This window comes from Hyperolius riggenbachi, chromosome 7 (genome assembly GCF_040937935.1).
Source record: "Hyperolius riggenbachi isolate aHypRig1 chromosome 7, aHypRig1.pri, whole genome shotgun sequence".
NCBI lineage: Eukaryota > Metazoa > Chordata > Amphibia > Anura > Hyperoliidae > Hyperolius > Hyperolius riggenbachi.
In genome coordinates this window covers 275,663,373-275,680,659 of record NC_090652.1, presented here as the reverse complement: position 1 = coordinate 275,680,659, position 17,287 = coordinate 275,663,373, and the positions used below count along the sequence as shown (strand labels likewise).

Sequence of the window (17,287 nt, the reverse complement as noted above, 5' to 3'; positions counted from 1 at the left end):
TCTAGCCGCTCAGTCGCCCCACCCCCGCACCCCCAAGTCATGCTCGCGCAGCATTCTGCACCTGTGCTATAGTACTGCTCTGGCACAAACGCTCCCTGGCATGAGAGCGTGGCGGGCCATGCATGCGCAGAAGCGTATGACTGGCCAGATTACCTGGGGGGATTCCAAGACCACGGAGCGGTCGGGGAGGGCGATGAGGGAGCCCACGCAACATGGGGCTGGAAGAAGTATAAATAAACCCATTATAGACATTTCAAGTACACTTTAAAGACTTTTCTTCTCCTCTGTTCTTTTATTAGATTTTTAGGAGATCTCTGCCCTGCCAACTGTATTCACCATAACCCGCCACAATACAGTGCAGGTGCCCCATGTGGGCGCATCTGAATCTCCTGCCGAGGCTTACAGTGCAGTGTTCCCCAATCCTGTCCTCAAGTACCACCAACAGTGCGTGTTTTGTGGAAATCCTCAAAGGTGATTAATCAGCTCTGCTGCAGCACTAATTACCCCACCTGTGCATGTTTGTGGTTTCCTGCAAAACATGCACTGTTGGTGGGCCTTGAGGACAGGGTTGGGGGACTCTGCTGTTGGGCCATGATGTGAACCAATAAGTTTGGTGGGAAAATTCAAATGAGCTTCCTGACCGGAAATCCAGTATTTAGATGTGTTGCTGAGAACATAGAGGGGGCGCAATGTATTCTTAATATTTTTAGTGCATGAACAAACATTAAAAAATAAAATAATCTTTTTTACTAAGCCCCATTTTGGTGCAGTAGAGTCCCAGTTATTCAGAACTCATAACCAGCAATCTCAACCAACCAGCACAAATCACTGGCTGCACTCACAGCGGTGAAGGGTCAACCTCTTACATACCTCCCAACTTTTTGAAATAAGAAAGAGGGACACTTAAAGAGAACCCGAGGTGGCATTGTATTACGTTAGTGGGGCACAGAGGCTGGTTGGTCACACTAACACCAGCCTCTGTTGCCCCATCGTGTGTCTCAAAGACCCCCCTGCTCGCTGCTATACCCCCGCAGTGCTGGCGACACGCAGCGTGTCGCCAGCACAATGTTTACTCTAGCGCTGTCTGTCAGCGCCGCTCCGCCGCCTCCTCCGCATCGCCGCTACCCGCCCTCGTCCCTTCCCTCCCGCTGATTGGAGGGAAGGGACGAGGGCGGGTAGCGGCGATGCGTAGGAGGCGGGGGAGCGGCGCTGACAGACAGCGCTAGAGTAAACATTGTGCTGGCGACGCGCTGCGTGTCGCCAGCACTGCGGGGAGTATAGCGGCGAGCAGGGGGGTCTTTGAGACACACGATGGGGCAACAGAGGCTGGTGTTAGTGTGCCCAACCAGCCTCTGTGCCCCACTAACGTAATACAATGCCACCTTGGGTTCTCTTTAAGCCACACCCCTGTCTCACCTCTAAATCACTTAATTTTCGCACAACACTCCCCCAACCCTTCTCCCGTGTTGTTTCATGGTTTTGTGTAGAAATGTAAGAAGGCGTTTGAGACTGCCAAACCCCATGTTGTTGTATTGCAGTGATGAGGCACTGATGTTGCCAGTGTTTATTTAGCTTGTCTTTGAGGAACTGATTGTCATGATGAGAGACTTAAACTGCTGCCTGTGCAGGTAATAGTCACACAACCATCTCACTTCAAAGGTGTCTGGCAATTATCCATAAAAAGTAGGCTAAAGGGTTTTATAACTGACAGTTATGAAGAGCTGAAGAATGCAGGCAGAAGCTCTGACCTCAGGCAGTACAGTAGACAGCCCCTTACTGGGGTCCTTGGCGCCTCAAGAGGCAGAAAGTAGATTAAATAATAATAATACCTCAAAAATAGGTTAGGCCTGTAAAATGCTTCTATTGTATCAATTTCAGGAAGGAGATTCAATTTATTACTAATAAATTGATTCTCCACTCCACCACTGAAGCTTGTATGAAAAGAGAAGAGCTGTTGAAGAGAGAAGACTGGAGATTGATTTTCTGTTAGAAAGTCAGTCTCTTTAAAGCAGATCTGAAGTCAAAGTGCTTTGTTTTCATATACAGTCTTCTGCAATGTTTTTTTTTCTTAATGTAAATGTTTTTATACGTTTAGTCCTATTCCAGCAAGGGCGTTATCTGCACGGAGTTTGTATGTTCTCCCCGTATCTGTGTGGGCTTTCTCCGGGCACTCCGGCTTCCTCCCACATCCCAAAAACATACATAAAATTGTCCCTAGACTACAATACATACACTACACAATACAGACACAGACTAGGAATTAGATTGTGAGCCCCTCTGAGGGACAGGTGCTGTGCAGAACGCAATCTGCGGTCCGGGCTCCGCTTTTAAAAAACCAGAACAAAAACTGTTCCGTGCTGCCCTTTTGCAGCAGGTTTCCTGTCGGTTTAGGTTTTTAAAACGTGTCCGTGTCCCGTAGCCGTGGGTGGGCGGGGCCGCCATGCTGGAAGGAGTAGCAGCCAGGAAGGTAGGCAGTGTGCACAGCGGTGGGGAGGGGGGTCGGATCCTTCCTCTCCCTCACCTGGGTCCCCCCTTCCCCTCTCCCCCTCCAGCTAGTTTCCTTAAAGAAAACCTGAACTGAAAATTAAAAGTAAAAATAAGCATACACAAGTCATACTTACCTTCCATGTAGTCTACTCCTCAGCGTCTTTCTCCTGTCCCGCGTCCTATTTGTTCCCTGTAATCAAAGGAATTTTCCGTTCTCCATTTTGAAAATGGCCATTACCCATACCGGCTTTCTGGTCAGCACACAGTTAAACTGTAACATTGCCCACTTGAGCCATAGGGAAATATGGACATTTACCTGGTACATCAGTTTTCCTCTCAGCTATAACTGACAGCAACTGATATTTTACTGACAGCAACTGATATATTTCAGATCTGACAAAATGTTGTCAGAACTGGAAGGGATTATTGTCAGAAGAAAATGGTGAGCTTTTGAGAGGAACTGATGGCAAGGTAACTATGTAATGTTCATTTGAAGTTACCTCATGTGTTTATTTTAAATATTTTTACTCAGTACAGGTTCTCTTTAAAATCAAGCCAGTAGCGAGCAGGGAACTCGCTCACTTCCTTGTTCCACCGCTCGCCGCGTCACTTCCTGCAATGCCGCCCACTGAGGGCGCAATTGCATGAAGTGACGCGGCGAGCTGTGGGAAGCAAGGAAGTGAGTGAGTTCCCCGCTCGCTGCTGGCTTGATTTTAAGAAAACTAGCTGGAAGGGGGGCGGGGAAGGGGGGAGCCAGGTGAGGGAGGGGGGATCCGACCCCCCTCCCCGCCGCTTTTCCTGCTGCCCCCCTTCCTGTCTGCTACCCCCTCCAGGCTACCTGAGGACACCTATGACGTTGAGGGGAGGAGCAGCCAGTAGGCAATCTGGATTTCCCTCCATTTTTGTGTGCGTGTCTGAAGACAGCTGCTATTTTTAACATTGGTATCCGTGTCTCCGGTGTTGGTCCAGGCCCAAAAAAAGGAGCCACGGATACGTCTTTAAAACAAGTGTGAACCGGGCCTAAGTGACAAGACAATATACTCTGTGCAGCGCTGCAGAAGATGTCGGCGTTATATAAATACTAAATAATAATAAACACTTCCAGGTTTTTGTAGCCTAGGCTGCTGTTACATTGTGGGATATTAACAAGATTAGTCTTCAGATATCATCGCCTTCTATGCATTTCAACTTCCTTAGACTTTTCATTGTATTTTTTCTTTTTCCAACCTCAGTAAATTTTCGTTTCAAAAGCAGCATGATTTGGCTAAACTGCTGATACACCCTCTTTTCTTTTCTACACTACCTTATTCATCGTGGAAGCAAAGAAAGAGTAATTTTCTCTGTCATAATAAATTTATAGCATAACAATACATTTATAGCATAACGTGTCTGCATTCTCATATTTTATTGAGATCAGTAGAAAGGAACTTTTTACTAAGTGATAGTGCGATCAGAAAAAGGCAATTTATTGTGCATTTTACCCTGGGGCAGATGCTCATCTTAAAAGTGCTGTATGTAATTTTACTATTTGCTGATGATAGAGGTCTCTCAAAGGGTACCTGAAGTGAAAGGTATATGTAAGCTGCCATATTTATTTCCTGTTAAACAATACCAGTTGCCTGGCAGTCCTGCTGAGCTCTTCGGCATCAGTAGTGTCTGAATATTACACCTAAAACAAGCATGCAGCTAATCAGGTCAAATCAGATCATATTTTTAGAGGCAGAGGATCAGCAGGACAGCCAGGCAATATGCATTGTTTAAACTGAAATAAATATGGCAGCTTCCATATCCCACTTACTTCAGGTTCCTTTTAAATATGTTCCTCCTCAAAGTTTATACATCTGAAGCTGTTCACAGAAACTTGAGTTAGGCCTTGTTCACACTATACGCGTTGCCGTGCGTATTTTAGCAACGTGTATAGAGGCCGACACGCAAAAACGTCAGAAGTGCATAGACTGCACTATCTGATGTTCACAGATCGCACCGCTACATGCATTTTCTGGCAAAACACGGTGCTGGACATGGAAGGGCAGATGGTAATGTGATTGCGCGCATTGCCTTCCGATCCCACGGCTATCTGTGTTTGTCAGTGTGAACAAGGTCTAATACAGTTCAGTATAGTATGAGCCATGGTCACAGGGAAGGGCTAACAATTTTTAAAAGTGATGCTTTGTAGTCATAGAAGATGGGGCAAAAGGCAGAAATTATTTTTTTCGTATTTACAATAGGAAATGTGTGTTGTCGTTTTTTTATAATCACAAAAATGTTTATGATCACGTAGACAAAACAGTTTACAAATAACTGTTACACAAGCTATTCAATATATAGGGCCTGAAATGAGTCCTGGTTTACAGTACAATTGACTAAGTAATTACATTCTCTCTTTCTGTCTTACAAATGTTATTCACAAACCTATAATGTCTCTTAAAGTAAGAATTCTGCACGCTGCTAATTTGTGTACTGTGACTTCTTATATTTTGGTATGTCTTGCACAGTTGTAGGCTTAATTAGCACGATTAAGTCCACAGACAAGCTTATTTCTGGCTTGATCTGGGTCAGCTACTTCAGAGGTATTAAGCCTGCTGCCCGATATCTTATCAAATTCAGCCGGGAGACATTTTTTGATCCATAGGCCTACAAGAGGGGGAAAGGGGGTCTTACATTTACAGTGTCTCAGAAGCAATAGTCTGGCTTGAAATAGGCCTCTGTGCGGTGTTCATGTAGTTAAAGCAACATGAAATTTGGGCGAAGGGTAAAGCCGAAAAGCATCTCACCCTGCTCCTGCTTTGAGTCTGCCAGGAGAAAAGTGTGATATTAATGTCCTGTGTCTTGTCTACATTGTAAGAAACTAAAGAAGTTCACTCCATTCATTATAAGTTGCGTGAGGAGCATTAGGATCTTTATGGAATATACTTTAAGCAAACCTGATGTGAAAATAAACTTATAATAAATTGTATGTGTAGTACAGCTAAGAAATAGGGCAGCACAGTGGCGTAGTGGTTAGTGCTCTCGCCTTGCAGAGCTGGGTCCCCGGTTTGTATCCCAGCCAGGTCAACATCTGCAAGGAGTTTGTATGTTCTCCCCGTGTCTGCGTGGGTTTCCTCCGGGTAATCCGGTTTCCTCCCACATCCCCAAAAACATACAGATAGGTTAATTGGCTTCCTCCAAAAAATTGGCCCTAGACTACGATACATGCACCACACGATATAGACATATGCCTATGGTAGGGATTAGATTGTGAGCCCCTCTGAGGGACAGTTAGTATTACACAAAAAGACACCAGCTATGGCCTCAATGAACCGCACCACATCAGACATGAATCATATAGAAAAAAGTTACATCCTTTATTTATCAATCCACAAACAATTAAAACATACTTAAAAACAGGTGGGGAATAGCATGTAAACCCAGATTGTCGGAGAACCGGCAGGAATTTGAAGTGCTAATATTGTGTGTGACACACCACTAAGGGTGTGAACCATAATTGGTGACACACTGATGTAATGAGTGAACGTTGGGGCTGCAAAATACACAGCATAAATAGCAAAACAAGGGACCAAAGTGCAAAGTGCATACAACAATGTATAATTAAACAACAATCATGAAAAAACACATACATAAAACCGCTTTGAGAAAGCCACATAACGTGGCGAATCGCGATAGCAGCGGTGGGGGACCCGTGGAGCTACTTCATTACTGGTAGGTTTCTTCACTTTATTGGGTACATGTTTCACTAACATGTCTATCATTACTCTTTACTTGCCTTACATTTTCCTTACATTTTCAGGGGATTTCTCCTTCACTCTATCTGAACATTGGTTTGATATTGATCAGTTGTTGTTTGTTATTCCACTGTATTACATCCAGTTATACAGTGATCACCTCAGCGGTTTTATGTATGTGTTTTTTCATGATTGTTGTTTAATTATACATTGTTGTATGCACTTTGCACTTTGGTCCCTTGTTTTGCTATTTATGCTGTGTATTTTGCAGCCCCAACGTTCACTCATTACATCAGTGTGTCACCAATTATGGTTCACACCCTTAGTGGTGTGTCACACACAATATTAGCACTTCAAATTCCTGCCGGTTCTCCGACAATCTGGGTTTACATGCTATTCCCCACCTGTTTTTAAGTATGTTTTAATTGTTTGTGGATTGATAAATAAAGGATGTAACTTTTTTCTATATGATTCATGTCTGATGTGGTGCGGTTCATTGAGGCCATAGCTGGTGTCTTTTTGTGTAATATTGTATCTTATTGGCCATTCTGCACATGTCAGGGTTCCTCCAAAATTATAGATAGGACTGTACCAATGTTATGGATGGTGCTCCCCAAATTGTTGTATTTAGCTTGAGGGACAGTTAGTGACAAGACAATATATACTCTGTTGTGTATGTCGGCGCTATATAATAATAATAATAAATAGAGCATTTGTAGCAAAGAAAAGAGTCCCATATTGTGTTCCAGTACAGGAAGAGTTAAAGAAACTTCAGTGATCTATACCAAAGAGCTTCTCTGAACTATTGGACCCAACTTGGGTCGAATACAATCCTGTTTTCTGAAGCACTTAAACAGTTAAGAAACAGTGAGAGACAGATTGGGATAAGGTTTTACTGCAGGAAAGTTCAAATGGTCATTTTTTTTCTTGCTTTGGTTTTCCCTTTAATAGAGTGTGGTTTCTAAACTGCAAATATGACAGAAGGATGCAATGGTATTAAAATAGCTATAGAGCAGAAAATAAAAATATGAGACTCCGTTCATTGCTGCTAATGTTCTATTCATTATCCGTACTACGCATACAATTCATTATATCATTATTTATTTATTTATTTTTTTGTTTAAAGCGGATCTGAGATGAAAAACTAACTATAACAAGTAACTTGTCTATATGTCTTATCTGAGGTTTAGATTACACAGCAAATCTAGCTGCAAACAGTTTATGATTATTTATTCCTGTGATACAATGAGAGCGGCCATCTTCTGTTTGTCACATTACACACAGGCAAGCTGATCTGTATCTCCTGCCCTCAGCCTGTGAAAACTTCACTCCCCTCTCCTCCTCCCCTCTGCCTCTGAAATCTCTGGCTAGTAACACCTCCTCCTGCCTAGACTAAGCTCCCATAAGCGCTTGCTACATCTGTCTCAAAGTGCCAAGGCACTGGAGAAGCTGTGGGCGAGGCTTGTTTTAATTTATAGGGGATTTGAGTATTAAAACCCCCCCAAAAATGTATTTGGCTTGAGGATTGCCTTATAAACTATATGAAAGGAACACAATTATGCAATGAGTAAAAGTTTATCTCGGATCCACTTTAAGGTTTGCTTTGCATTCATCACAGGTGGGGACATCTTTACTGCTGGCAAGGTGCACCACTGTAGAAATGTTTATTGTGTGTTCCAAAGTTAAAGAGGAACTCCAGCCTAAACAAACATACTGTCATTAAGTTACATTAGTTATGTTAATTAAAATAGATAGGTAATATAATCTCTTACAAACACTGTTTTAAAAGAACAGGCAAATGTTTGATTTCATGAGGGCAGCCATCTTTTTGGTTGAAAGGAGGTGACAGGGAGCATGAGACACAGTTCCAACTGTCCTGTGTCCTGAGCACCTCTCCCAGTTGCTAGGCAGCATGAATAACAACATAGGAAATCCCATCATGCTCTGCACAGCATCAGGGAAAAAAAGCCCGGGCTTTTTTTCTTTGATGAGTGGAGCTTCTCTAAAAATGCAGCTAAAAATGATGCTTTGGTAAGAAAAACAAAGTTCTGATGCTGTGAAACTGTTAAAGAAACACCAAGCCTTTTCAGTTCTGCTGAGTATATTTTTAGTCCGGAGGTTCACTTTAACAGAAACAACTGATCTCCCAAAGTGATCTCGAGCAGATCGCTGCGTGACATCATAACCTAGGCTAAGCATCACTGGAAGGGCGGGGCTACATAGCAATATACGGCAATATATAGCTATAGGAAGTGTTTCTGATGCTGAAACCTAAATGCTTAATGTAAAAATGGTTATCTTAAATTAGGACTAAATTCTACTCTATGTCATTACGGTTCTTCTTTAATCCTCATCTCCTTGTTCTCACCAATTTCTGAAATACTTTTGTCTTCTATTCCCTTTCTACAGAACAAAAGCACTTGTACTAGAGCTGCTAGCAGCCGTCTGCCTCGTCCGCGGAGGACATGAAATCATCTTAGCGGCGTTTGATAACTTCAAGGAGGTAACGAGAATGATGGCTCTTGTCTTCCGTTTGATGCGGAGAGGAGACCGTGTCTGTGTGTGTTTTATTTTGGGGTTTTCTTTTCTCTGAACAGAGCTGGTTTTGATGAGTCTCATCCCTCCCTGTAAATACACAGAGAGAAATTAAAGCTTTATGATAGACGTAATTGATAATTATTTATGGGTCTCTGTGGCTGGTGCTCGCCGCTTTGAAGATTTCCTTTGTTCTAAATATCGCTCTGATGTTTGGACGGAGGAGCTGCATACGCTGTTCAGTTCAGGCAACATTTATCCGATGTTCGGGACAGAGCGAGTAACGTGAGGAAAAATGAAGCACAGCCGTCCAAAACAGCTGAGGTGAGAAGGATACGGAGGCTGCCATATTTATCTACCTTTACACAATGCAAATTGCCTGGCAGTCCTGCTGATCCTCTGCCTCTTTAACGCTGGGAACACACATTTCGTTTTCCCGCTTGATAGATGCGTTCAATTGATAAATTCCGTCATATCCGATATTCCGCTCCATTGTTTTGCCACTCGATTTCTCATAGAAGTGAATGGAAAAAAAGATAAGAAAAACGATGAGAGAATCGAGTGGAAAAATGATCGAGCGGAGAATTGTGCGGAAAAAACGTATCGTGCGTTCCCAGCATTAGATGCCCATACATCCAGCGATGATGGGCAGATTCAACCAAGGGACAAATCTCTCTGATGGAATATGATTGGAGAGGGATCTGTCGGATGCCCATACAGCACAGGCCGATTCCCAATCAATTTCAGCATGAAATCTCTCTGGTATCGGCTGAGTCCGCCGTCTCTCTGCTTTCCCCCTAGTGTATACATTTGCATGTAGCGATCAGACATGCTGCAAAAAGTCAGGCTGTTGTGGTCGATCGGGTGCGCGTTGGTAATGGCGAGCGGCATGTGCATGGGCGACAAACACAACAAAGACCCTGGAGCTGTATCTAAATGTGCCGCCCTCCCCAAGTGTGCATTTTTTACATTACTTGTCCTATGTTGCCCATTTGTCTTCCGCTTCTTTCTCTTCCATTTGCGCTTCACACGTCACTGGCGTAAAGCGCGTTGCTTGTGTGTGAGGTCACATGCATCACGCACTAAACGCAGACGACGTGTGAAGCGCCAATGGAGGAGCAGGAAGCGGAAGACGAATGGGCACCGCGAGGCGGGCAACATAGGACAGGTTATGTGTAAATACACAACGGGGGGTACCATTTATACACAGTGCCGGGGGTTTCGTTGCGTTTGTCGTTCATCCCAGTACCGCTCACCAAATCCAACGCGCACCTGATTGACCACGACAGCCCGACATCTTGCAGTATGCCCAATCGCTACATGCAAAAAATTTCAGCCCAAAAATCGATTGCATCATGGATCGGACATGCTCTTGGCGGTACCGATTTTTATCCGATTTGATAATATTGAAGTGAGACTTTTAGCTATAGATGCGAAGAGCAAGCATGCAGATCAAAGGTTTCTGACTGAAGTCTGACTGGTTTAGCTGCAAGTTTGTTTCAGGTGTGTGGCCCAGACACTACTGCAGCCGAAGAGATCAGCAGGATGGGAAGGGCACCAAGGGGAGGCAAGGGAACATGGGGGGAGGGGGAGCAGCAGGACTGCCAGGCAACGAAACTTTGATGTTCCCTTGCCTGCCCTTCACAGCCTTGGGGCCCATCTTGTAAGGGTCATGAAACAAGTGTGGCCTTCAAGATCTTCATACCCGTAACAACTGTAGCCACAAAACACCTGATCTGGAGTATTGTTCTGTATCAGAGGAAGGGAAGGTTAGTATTTGGGCCGCCCACAGCTCTAGCCCCCCCCCCTGCAATCGCAGGGGCTCCTCCCCTCTAGTTACACCCCTGCTTCAGAATGTTGCACAGGACTGAGGCGACCTTTGAGTCTGGAGTCCTGCTTTAATCCTAGTGTGCTGCCATGTTCTGCTGTGTGAGCTGTCACAGGTCTGAGTCTGCAGAGAGTATTTCTCCATGTTGTGCTGCAGCTATGACTGAATTCCCTGGTTACACAAGACATAATAAGCTGATCCCCCGGAGGAATGTATTCTCTGTGGGGCCGGGTCATGAAGCTCTTGGCAACAGGCCAGGTAATCTTTTCTGATGAATGACGGACGCTTGGTGAAAGCAGGCTGCATGTACAGGGAACACGTGAATAGTATGGTGGAGGCCTTCCAGAAATGCTGCAAGCAGCAAATTCCACTTATACCTAAAACTACATACAAAATAAAGTCACCGGGTCTGCAATGATCATTCTGTATGACGGTTTTATAAACGATCACCATAGAAACGGGCTATAGCTGAGCAGCCTGTTCAGCTCCATGGCGAGAGGAGGGGGGAGTACGAGAGGCGCAAGAGCAAGCAGCAGTCCACGGCGGGAGCAATAATCCTATATAATGAATGCCCTGTCTCTATATCCTCCTGTGTCCGTGAGTCCTTCGAGCCTGGCACGCCTGCGTGGCATGAGGGTGGACGTTGGACAGAATCGGTACCGGGGCATGGTCGCCCGATTAATCTTCTAATCGATTTCTAGGTGGAAAGGATTGATTGGACATGCTGGAAAATCTTGGTCATAAGTGCTTGATCGGGTGCACGGCAGTAACGGCATGCGATATCGCGACGACCGACCCCATGTGCAGTGTAAAGTCTCGCAACTCCTGCCTCCAGTGTTCGCCGTCAGCACATGGTACCAGGCACACATGTGATGTCACTACACGCGCCTGGTGTCACGTGATATACAGGCGCTCGTGGTGACCACGAGGCCCAACAGCGGAGAAGGCTAGCACGACACCTGGGGGAACATTTTGGGAGGCGGCCAGCGGAGACAGCAGGGCCAGGCTGATCTCTGATTTTATGCTGAAATATATCGGTAATCGGTCTTTGGGGTATGGGCAAGTAACAGAGCCCTCTGTTCAGATTCAAACACAAAGAGCACTTTCTTTTGTTCAGTCTGCATCGAGTGATGGCTATGTATGTTGCCACACCCACTCTGCCCGATTTCTCAACCTGGGTGGAAGGAAAACTGAGGGAGAATTACAGCAGTTCCCCAGAACAACCAGATAGAATCCTGTGTTTATTTAATAGCTGGAACTTCTTTGGTTCTACTTTTCCTCCAGTGATGATGCCTGTCCCAATAATGCAAACCGTGAAAAAAAAAAAAGATCTTTCCTGTTCATAGCAACCAATCAGCTTCTTTGTAGCCTGAAGCCCCATACACACGCTCAACCAAAAGCGCTCAGTACAAACGACAAGACGAACTTAAACGACAAAAAGATACGCCTTGACGTGTACACGACAATAATACACACCGCACGACAAAACAAGCAACCTGTCTAAAGACACATGATTTACATTTTACCATAGTCGATAATTGTATGGCAAAACGACCGTTGTCGTGGACGAACTCCGTACATCGTGACGTGTTTCCTGTTTGCGTTTTGTATGACATGCCGTGATACGTCAGAAAGGAATTTAAACGTATTATAGATGTATTTCACGTACCACAAAGTTCTTTTATAAATATATAAATAAAATGACATATTGCATAACTACATGTCAAATTACATAATTACATTACAATTTCATTATACACCGCAGGAAAACGAAACACTGTGAAAGAAAAACAAATACTTCAAAATGCCAAATGAGAACACCAAAGCAATAAATAAAGAAATTTGTCTATCAAAAGAAAAAAGGTTAACAGGACGTCCACCAACCATAACATACAAACGTACGCACGTCATGCAATTAATAACAAATGTAGCAAAGAGCTGCAACGCAACTTCCGGAGAGGCAGAACGACTTTGGTTGAAGCATAAACGTTCTAGATTTCTGTACACCTTACCAAGTTTCAAATGACTTCTCGCCGCCGTTTCGAAAATCAATCCGACAACTGGAACGATTCAACCTCTTCTTATCTGTCGTTTGCCGTTTCTTATCTATATTCCCGCTCAGTCGTCCACACGTCTACACATGACAACTGTCGTTCAACTTTTTAAAATCGATAGATTTTTGCTCACTGTAAAAGACGGCGGTTGAGCTTTACATTACATGCCAGAATTGAAATCTAAATGAAGGTTCTGATTGCTCTGAGCCATAGGAAATCTGTCTGTTCTCTCCAGGGCTGTAGAGTTCGTACAAAAATCATCTGACTGCAACTCCTCAGTTTATGAAACCACTGATTCCATGTACCTAAAATTGCTCCAACTCCTCAAATCCCGACTCCACAGCCTTGGTTCTCTCACTCTTCTCCCATCAGACCCCCTGGTAAAGAATACCTAAAATGCTAAGAACAGGTTGATGTATAATGCCTGGCACACACCATGCAATTTTTTGTCGGATTGATGGTCAAATCGATTATTTCCGATCAGGCTGATCTCTTTTCCGATCATTTTTCTGATCGATTTTCCGATTACCTCTTTACAAAATCCATTAGAAAAACAATTTGAAATCAGACCGGACCTGTATATAATGGATTTGACTGTCAATCTGCCGGGAAATTGCGTGGTGTGTACCAGCAATAATAAACCATAGTAACCATTCTGAAAATAGCTTTCACTAGTATATGTGATGCACATTGCAGTAAGACAGTTTCTGATTGGCTCCCGGGTCACTGCATGCTGTTCCTTGTTTAGATACCATAGAATAAAGGGGATTCTTTAATTTAAACACTAGAAAATAAATGTATCCCATTACTCAGGCTGGATGTAAAACAGACGTATCTGCGGCCGCTGTGGCTAGGAGTGCCCGTCTCAGTCGGCAGAAGTGGGCAGGAGACGAGAGGTCTCCGAATGGCTGTGCCATCTATATTTTAATTAGCGTTATTTGCATGAAATAACCGGTATCTCCATGGCAACCACACAAAAATACACGGGGGATTTATTGTTTTGCGGTTAGGAGTTGTCACACTGTCATCCGCGCTAAATATAGAGGATCTCCCTGGAATGAGTCTTTGTTACAATAAAGCAGCTTGTTTATGTCGCTGTCTATTGCTTTCCTTGTGGCATGTTTATATGATTGTTCTTTCTGGAGACAAGGGGAGACTTTTTTTTAATTACAATCTGTTATAATTCTGCATTAATATAATAACTGAATATAAAATTGAGTGGAAGGCTGAATACAAGCCTTGTTTTTCAAGGGAGTCATCAACACTAAAGAGAAACTGTAGTACAAATAAGGTAATTAATAAAATTGCTTTTTTTATAATATTAATTTATTAATTATTTAGTCAGTGTTTGCCCACTGTAAAAGCTTTCCTCTCCCTGAATTACATTCTAAAATGTATAACAGGTGGTGACATCTTTGGTCCTGTCAGGTGATCTCTGTGCATAGAGTTCTCTGTAAACGAACCTTCCACAGAGGTAGATAGGCTTGCTTGGCAGTTAGAAACAGTCATTATTTCCCACAATGCAACCAGATTCTCAGAGAGGAAACTGTCAGGACCATGGTCATGACATCACACTGTGGGAGGGCTTTCACACAATATCAGCCATACAGATGTTCTTGATGATCTCTTTGAGAAAAGGAAAATATTACTTGCGGGAAAAGAAGTGTCAGGTACTGATTGGGGTGACGTTTAATCCTTGGTTAAAGTTTTTCTTTTTAAACAGGAACTGTAACCCTGGATTGAACTTCATCCCAATCAGTAGCTGATATCGGTCTGTGAACCTGGTTGCATTGTTGTGAGATGTAACGTTTTTTTTCCAACTGCCAAGCAAGCAATATCTCCCTCTGTGCATAGAACTCTCAGTAACGAACATTCTGTACAGATCACCTGGCAGAAGTAAAACCAGTGATAAATTTCAAAATGTAAATGCGGGAGAGGAAACATTTTACAATGGGCAAACACGGACTAAGTAATCTTCAAATGAATTCTGTAAAAAAAATAAGCAAATGGGGGGGGGGGGGGGGGTTTCGTTAGTGGCCCACGCACCAAATCAGATTTTAATTTTTAAATAGAAGCTCCACTTTTGTCCCTGTCTAATTGTTGCCCTTTTGTATCAAATCAGGCTTTTGTTAGGGCCTGAGCCCACTGATGCAGTTGTATCCGCTTCTGTCCGCTTTTCAGCATCTGTAACATTGAAGTGTAACTGAAAAGCGGACACAACTGCATCAGTGGGCTCAGGCCCTTAAAGGACCACTATAGTGAAAGAAGTAAGCAGTTAAAATCTGACAGGACCGACAGTTTTTGGACTAGTCCATCTCCTCCTGGGAGATTCTCAGGGCTTTTTTTTTTTTTTAAAGCAAAAGCATTATCCTGAATGGCAGTTAAGTCTAACTAGTAAGAGACAAGCCAGCCTCCCAACTCACTTGCACACTGTTTTGGCAGTTAGACTTAGCAACTGCCATTCAGTTAATGCTTTTAACCCTGAGAATCCCCCATGAGGAGATGGACTAGTCCAACACCTGTCAATTCTGTCAGACTTTAATGCTGACCTTTTTTTTGCTGTAGTCTTCCTTTAAATAATTGGGTGTTTGTCATCGTTAGGGTTAAGCATTAGTAGAGGGAGGGTTAGTGTAAGTATAGGGTAAGGTTCAATGATAGTAAAATATTGTTAAACATCACAGAAATTCTACTATGCTATTAGCCATTGCCCAAAAGTAGAATATCAGTAATTTTACCGATATTCTACCAGGGGCTTTCCCCCGGCGCTCAGAACTACTGCGCCCTTTTTAGATGGATACATTCCTTCAGTGTGGTGCTGAAGAATGGAGAGTAGGACTGGGGACTACCAGGATCCTTACTGGGCAGGTGAGTATAAGGTCTTCTCTATACATGTTGATTTTTTTTTTATTTTGCCTAGAAAACACTTAAACATTACTAGTGATGAGTCAGCGTTTTCACAGTGAGCGCAAATTCCGCACCATGGAGAGAAACTGCCCCCTATGCAATATTAGATTTATAGATTAAAAAAAAAGAAAGTAAGAAATACAAAGATGGGTTTCAACAGCTAGTTGGGAAAATTCTGAATCCATCTGCAGACAGGGGGCTGCACAGTGTAAAGTAGTCACTCCCCCCCCCCCCCCCCAAAAAAAAGAGGGTTCTGTGATGATATAAATAAAGCTGTCTATTCCATAAGAAATTATGAGATTAGTTTGGCAAATGCTACACGTTCAGTGGGTACAAAGGTTTGCAAAAGGTAGCATTATTACTACAGTGACCTTTCAGGGTCTCTTCTTCCTCTGTGTGTCTGACTGGTCCTATTCTTCCTCTGTGTCTGACCCTTTTCTTCCTCTATGTGTCTGACTGGTACTCTTCTTCCTCTGTGTCTGATTGGTCCTCTTTTTCCTCTATGTGTCTGACTGGTCCTCTTTTTCCTCTATGTGTCTGACTGATCCTCTTCTTCCTCTGTGTCTGACTGGTCCTCTTCTTCCTCTGTGTGTGACTGGTCCTCTTTTTCCTCTATGTGTCTGACTGGTCCTCTTTTTCCTCTATGTGTCTGATTGGTCCTCTTCTTCCTCTGTGTCTGACTGGTCCTCTTTTTCCTCTATGTGTCTGACTGGTCCTCTTTTTCCTCTGTGTCTGACTGGTCCTCTTTTTCCTCTATGTGTCTGACTGATCCTCTTCTTCCTCTATGTGTCTGACTGGTCCTCTTCTTCCTCTGTGTCTGACTAGTCTTCTTTCTCTTCTAGGTTTGTGCTGAAAAGCAGCGATTTGAAAAACTGATGGAACATTTCAGGAATGAAGACAACAACATAGACTTTATGGTGAGATTGTGTTTGCAGAGCGATTGTGATTTGCAATTTTTGTTGTTGTTTTTTTTTTTTTTTTTGCTCCGCTAGAGAAATCGCTGCAAGATCACTTGTGTGCAGAGATTGCACAGCGGTTTTCCTGCATCTTTTGTATCGGAGCTCAATCGCTCTAAACCTGCTACAGTCCCTGCGATTTCCCTAATCACAATCGCTCCTTTAGGGTCACCCCTATTAGCTTTCATAATGCCTAGCGTTTTTGAATTCTCCGGCAATTCCAAAGCGTGACTAAAAGTGGTCTAGTGGGCCAGAGCCCAAAGGGTGCGTAAAGGGAATGCGAATTCAGAACTTCCTCTCTGCTCTAAAAGATAAGCAACAGGTTAACATTTAAAGAATTATTTTTTTTACAACTTATACAGCTCCTGCAATAAAACTGCCATGTGTCTACTTCCTGCTTTCATGGAAGCAGACATATTGTTAAAATACTATGTTTACAAATTAGCTGCTCTGATGAGGCTGCCAAGATTCTGAGCTGACAAAACTGAGAGATTAAATTACACTTGTGTTTACTTACCAGATGAGGGGGAGTTAGACAGGCCAAATTCTCTACATACAGGGTGTATTTCTCTATGTTTTTCTTCTGTCCTGTGCAAGAGTTCAGGTCCAATTTAACAGGCAAAGGCAAGATGGCGCCCACCAAGCAAGAGCCAGAACAATCATTCCTGTAAATGCTTCAGTGACATTTCATTATTGCCTGTTGTGATACACAGTGACAGTATTGTCATTTTATAGCCCAGTATTCTATAACAGAATCTGCTAACAGTCTGAACAGGAGAGGCAGTCACCTGACCAACAAAC

The 17,287-nt window shown here is 43.4% G+C and overlaps 1 protein-coding gene across 12 annotated transcripts in view; it reads left to right on the top strand.

The window, feature by feature from the left end:
- Nucleotides 1-17,287, top strand: part of FMNL2 (formin like 2) — a 313,595-nt gene that overhangs the window by 223,443 nt on the left and 72,865 nt on the right. For all 12 annotated transcript variants that reach the window (XM_068245776.1, XM_068245780.1, XM_068245775.1 and 9 more), the window contains 2 exons: nucleotides 8,619-8,712; nucleotides 16,373-16,447. In XM_068245776.1, the coding sequence (XP_068101877.1) occupies nucleotides 8,619-8,712; nucleotides 16,373-16,447 (169 nt within the window). The remainder of the gene's footprint in view (nucleotides 1-8,618; nucleotides 8,713-16,372; nucleotides 16,448-17,287) is intronic.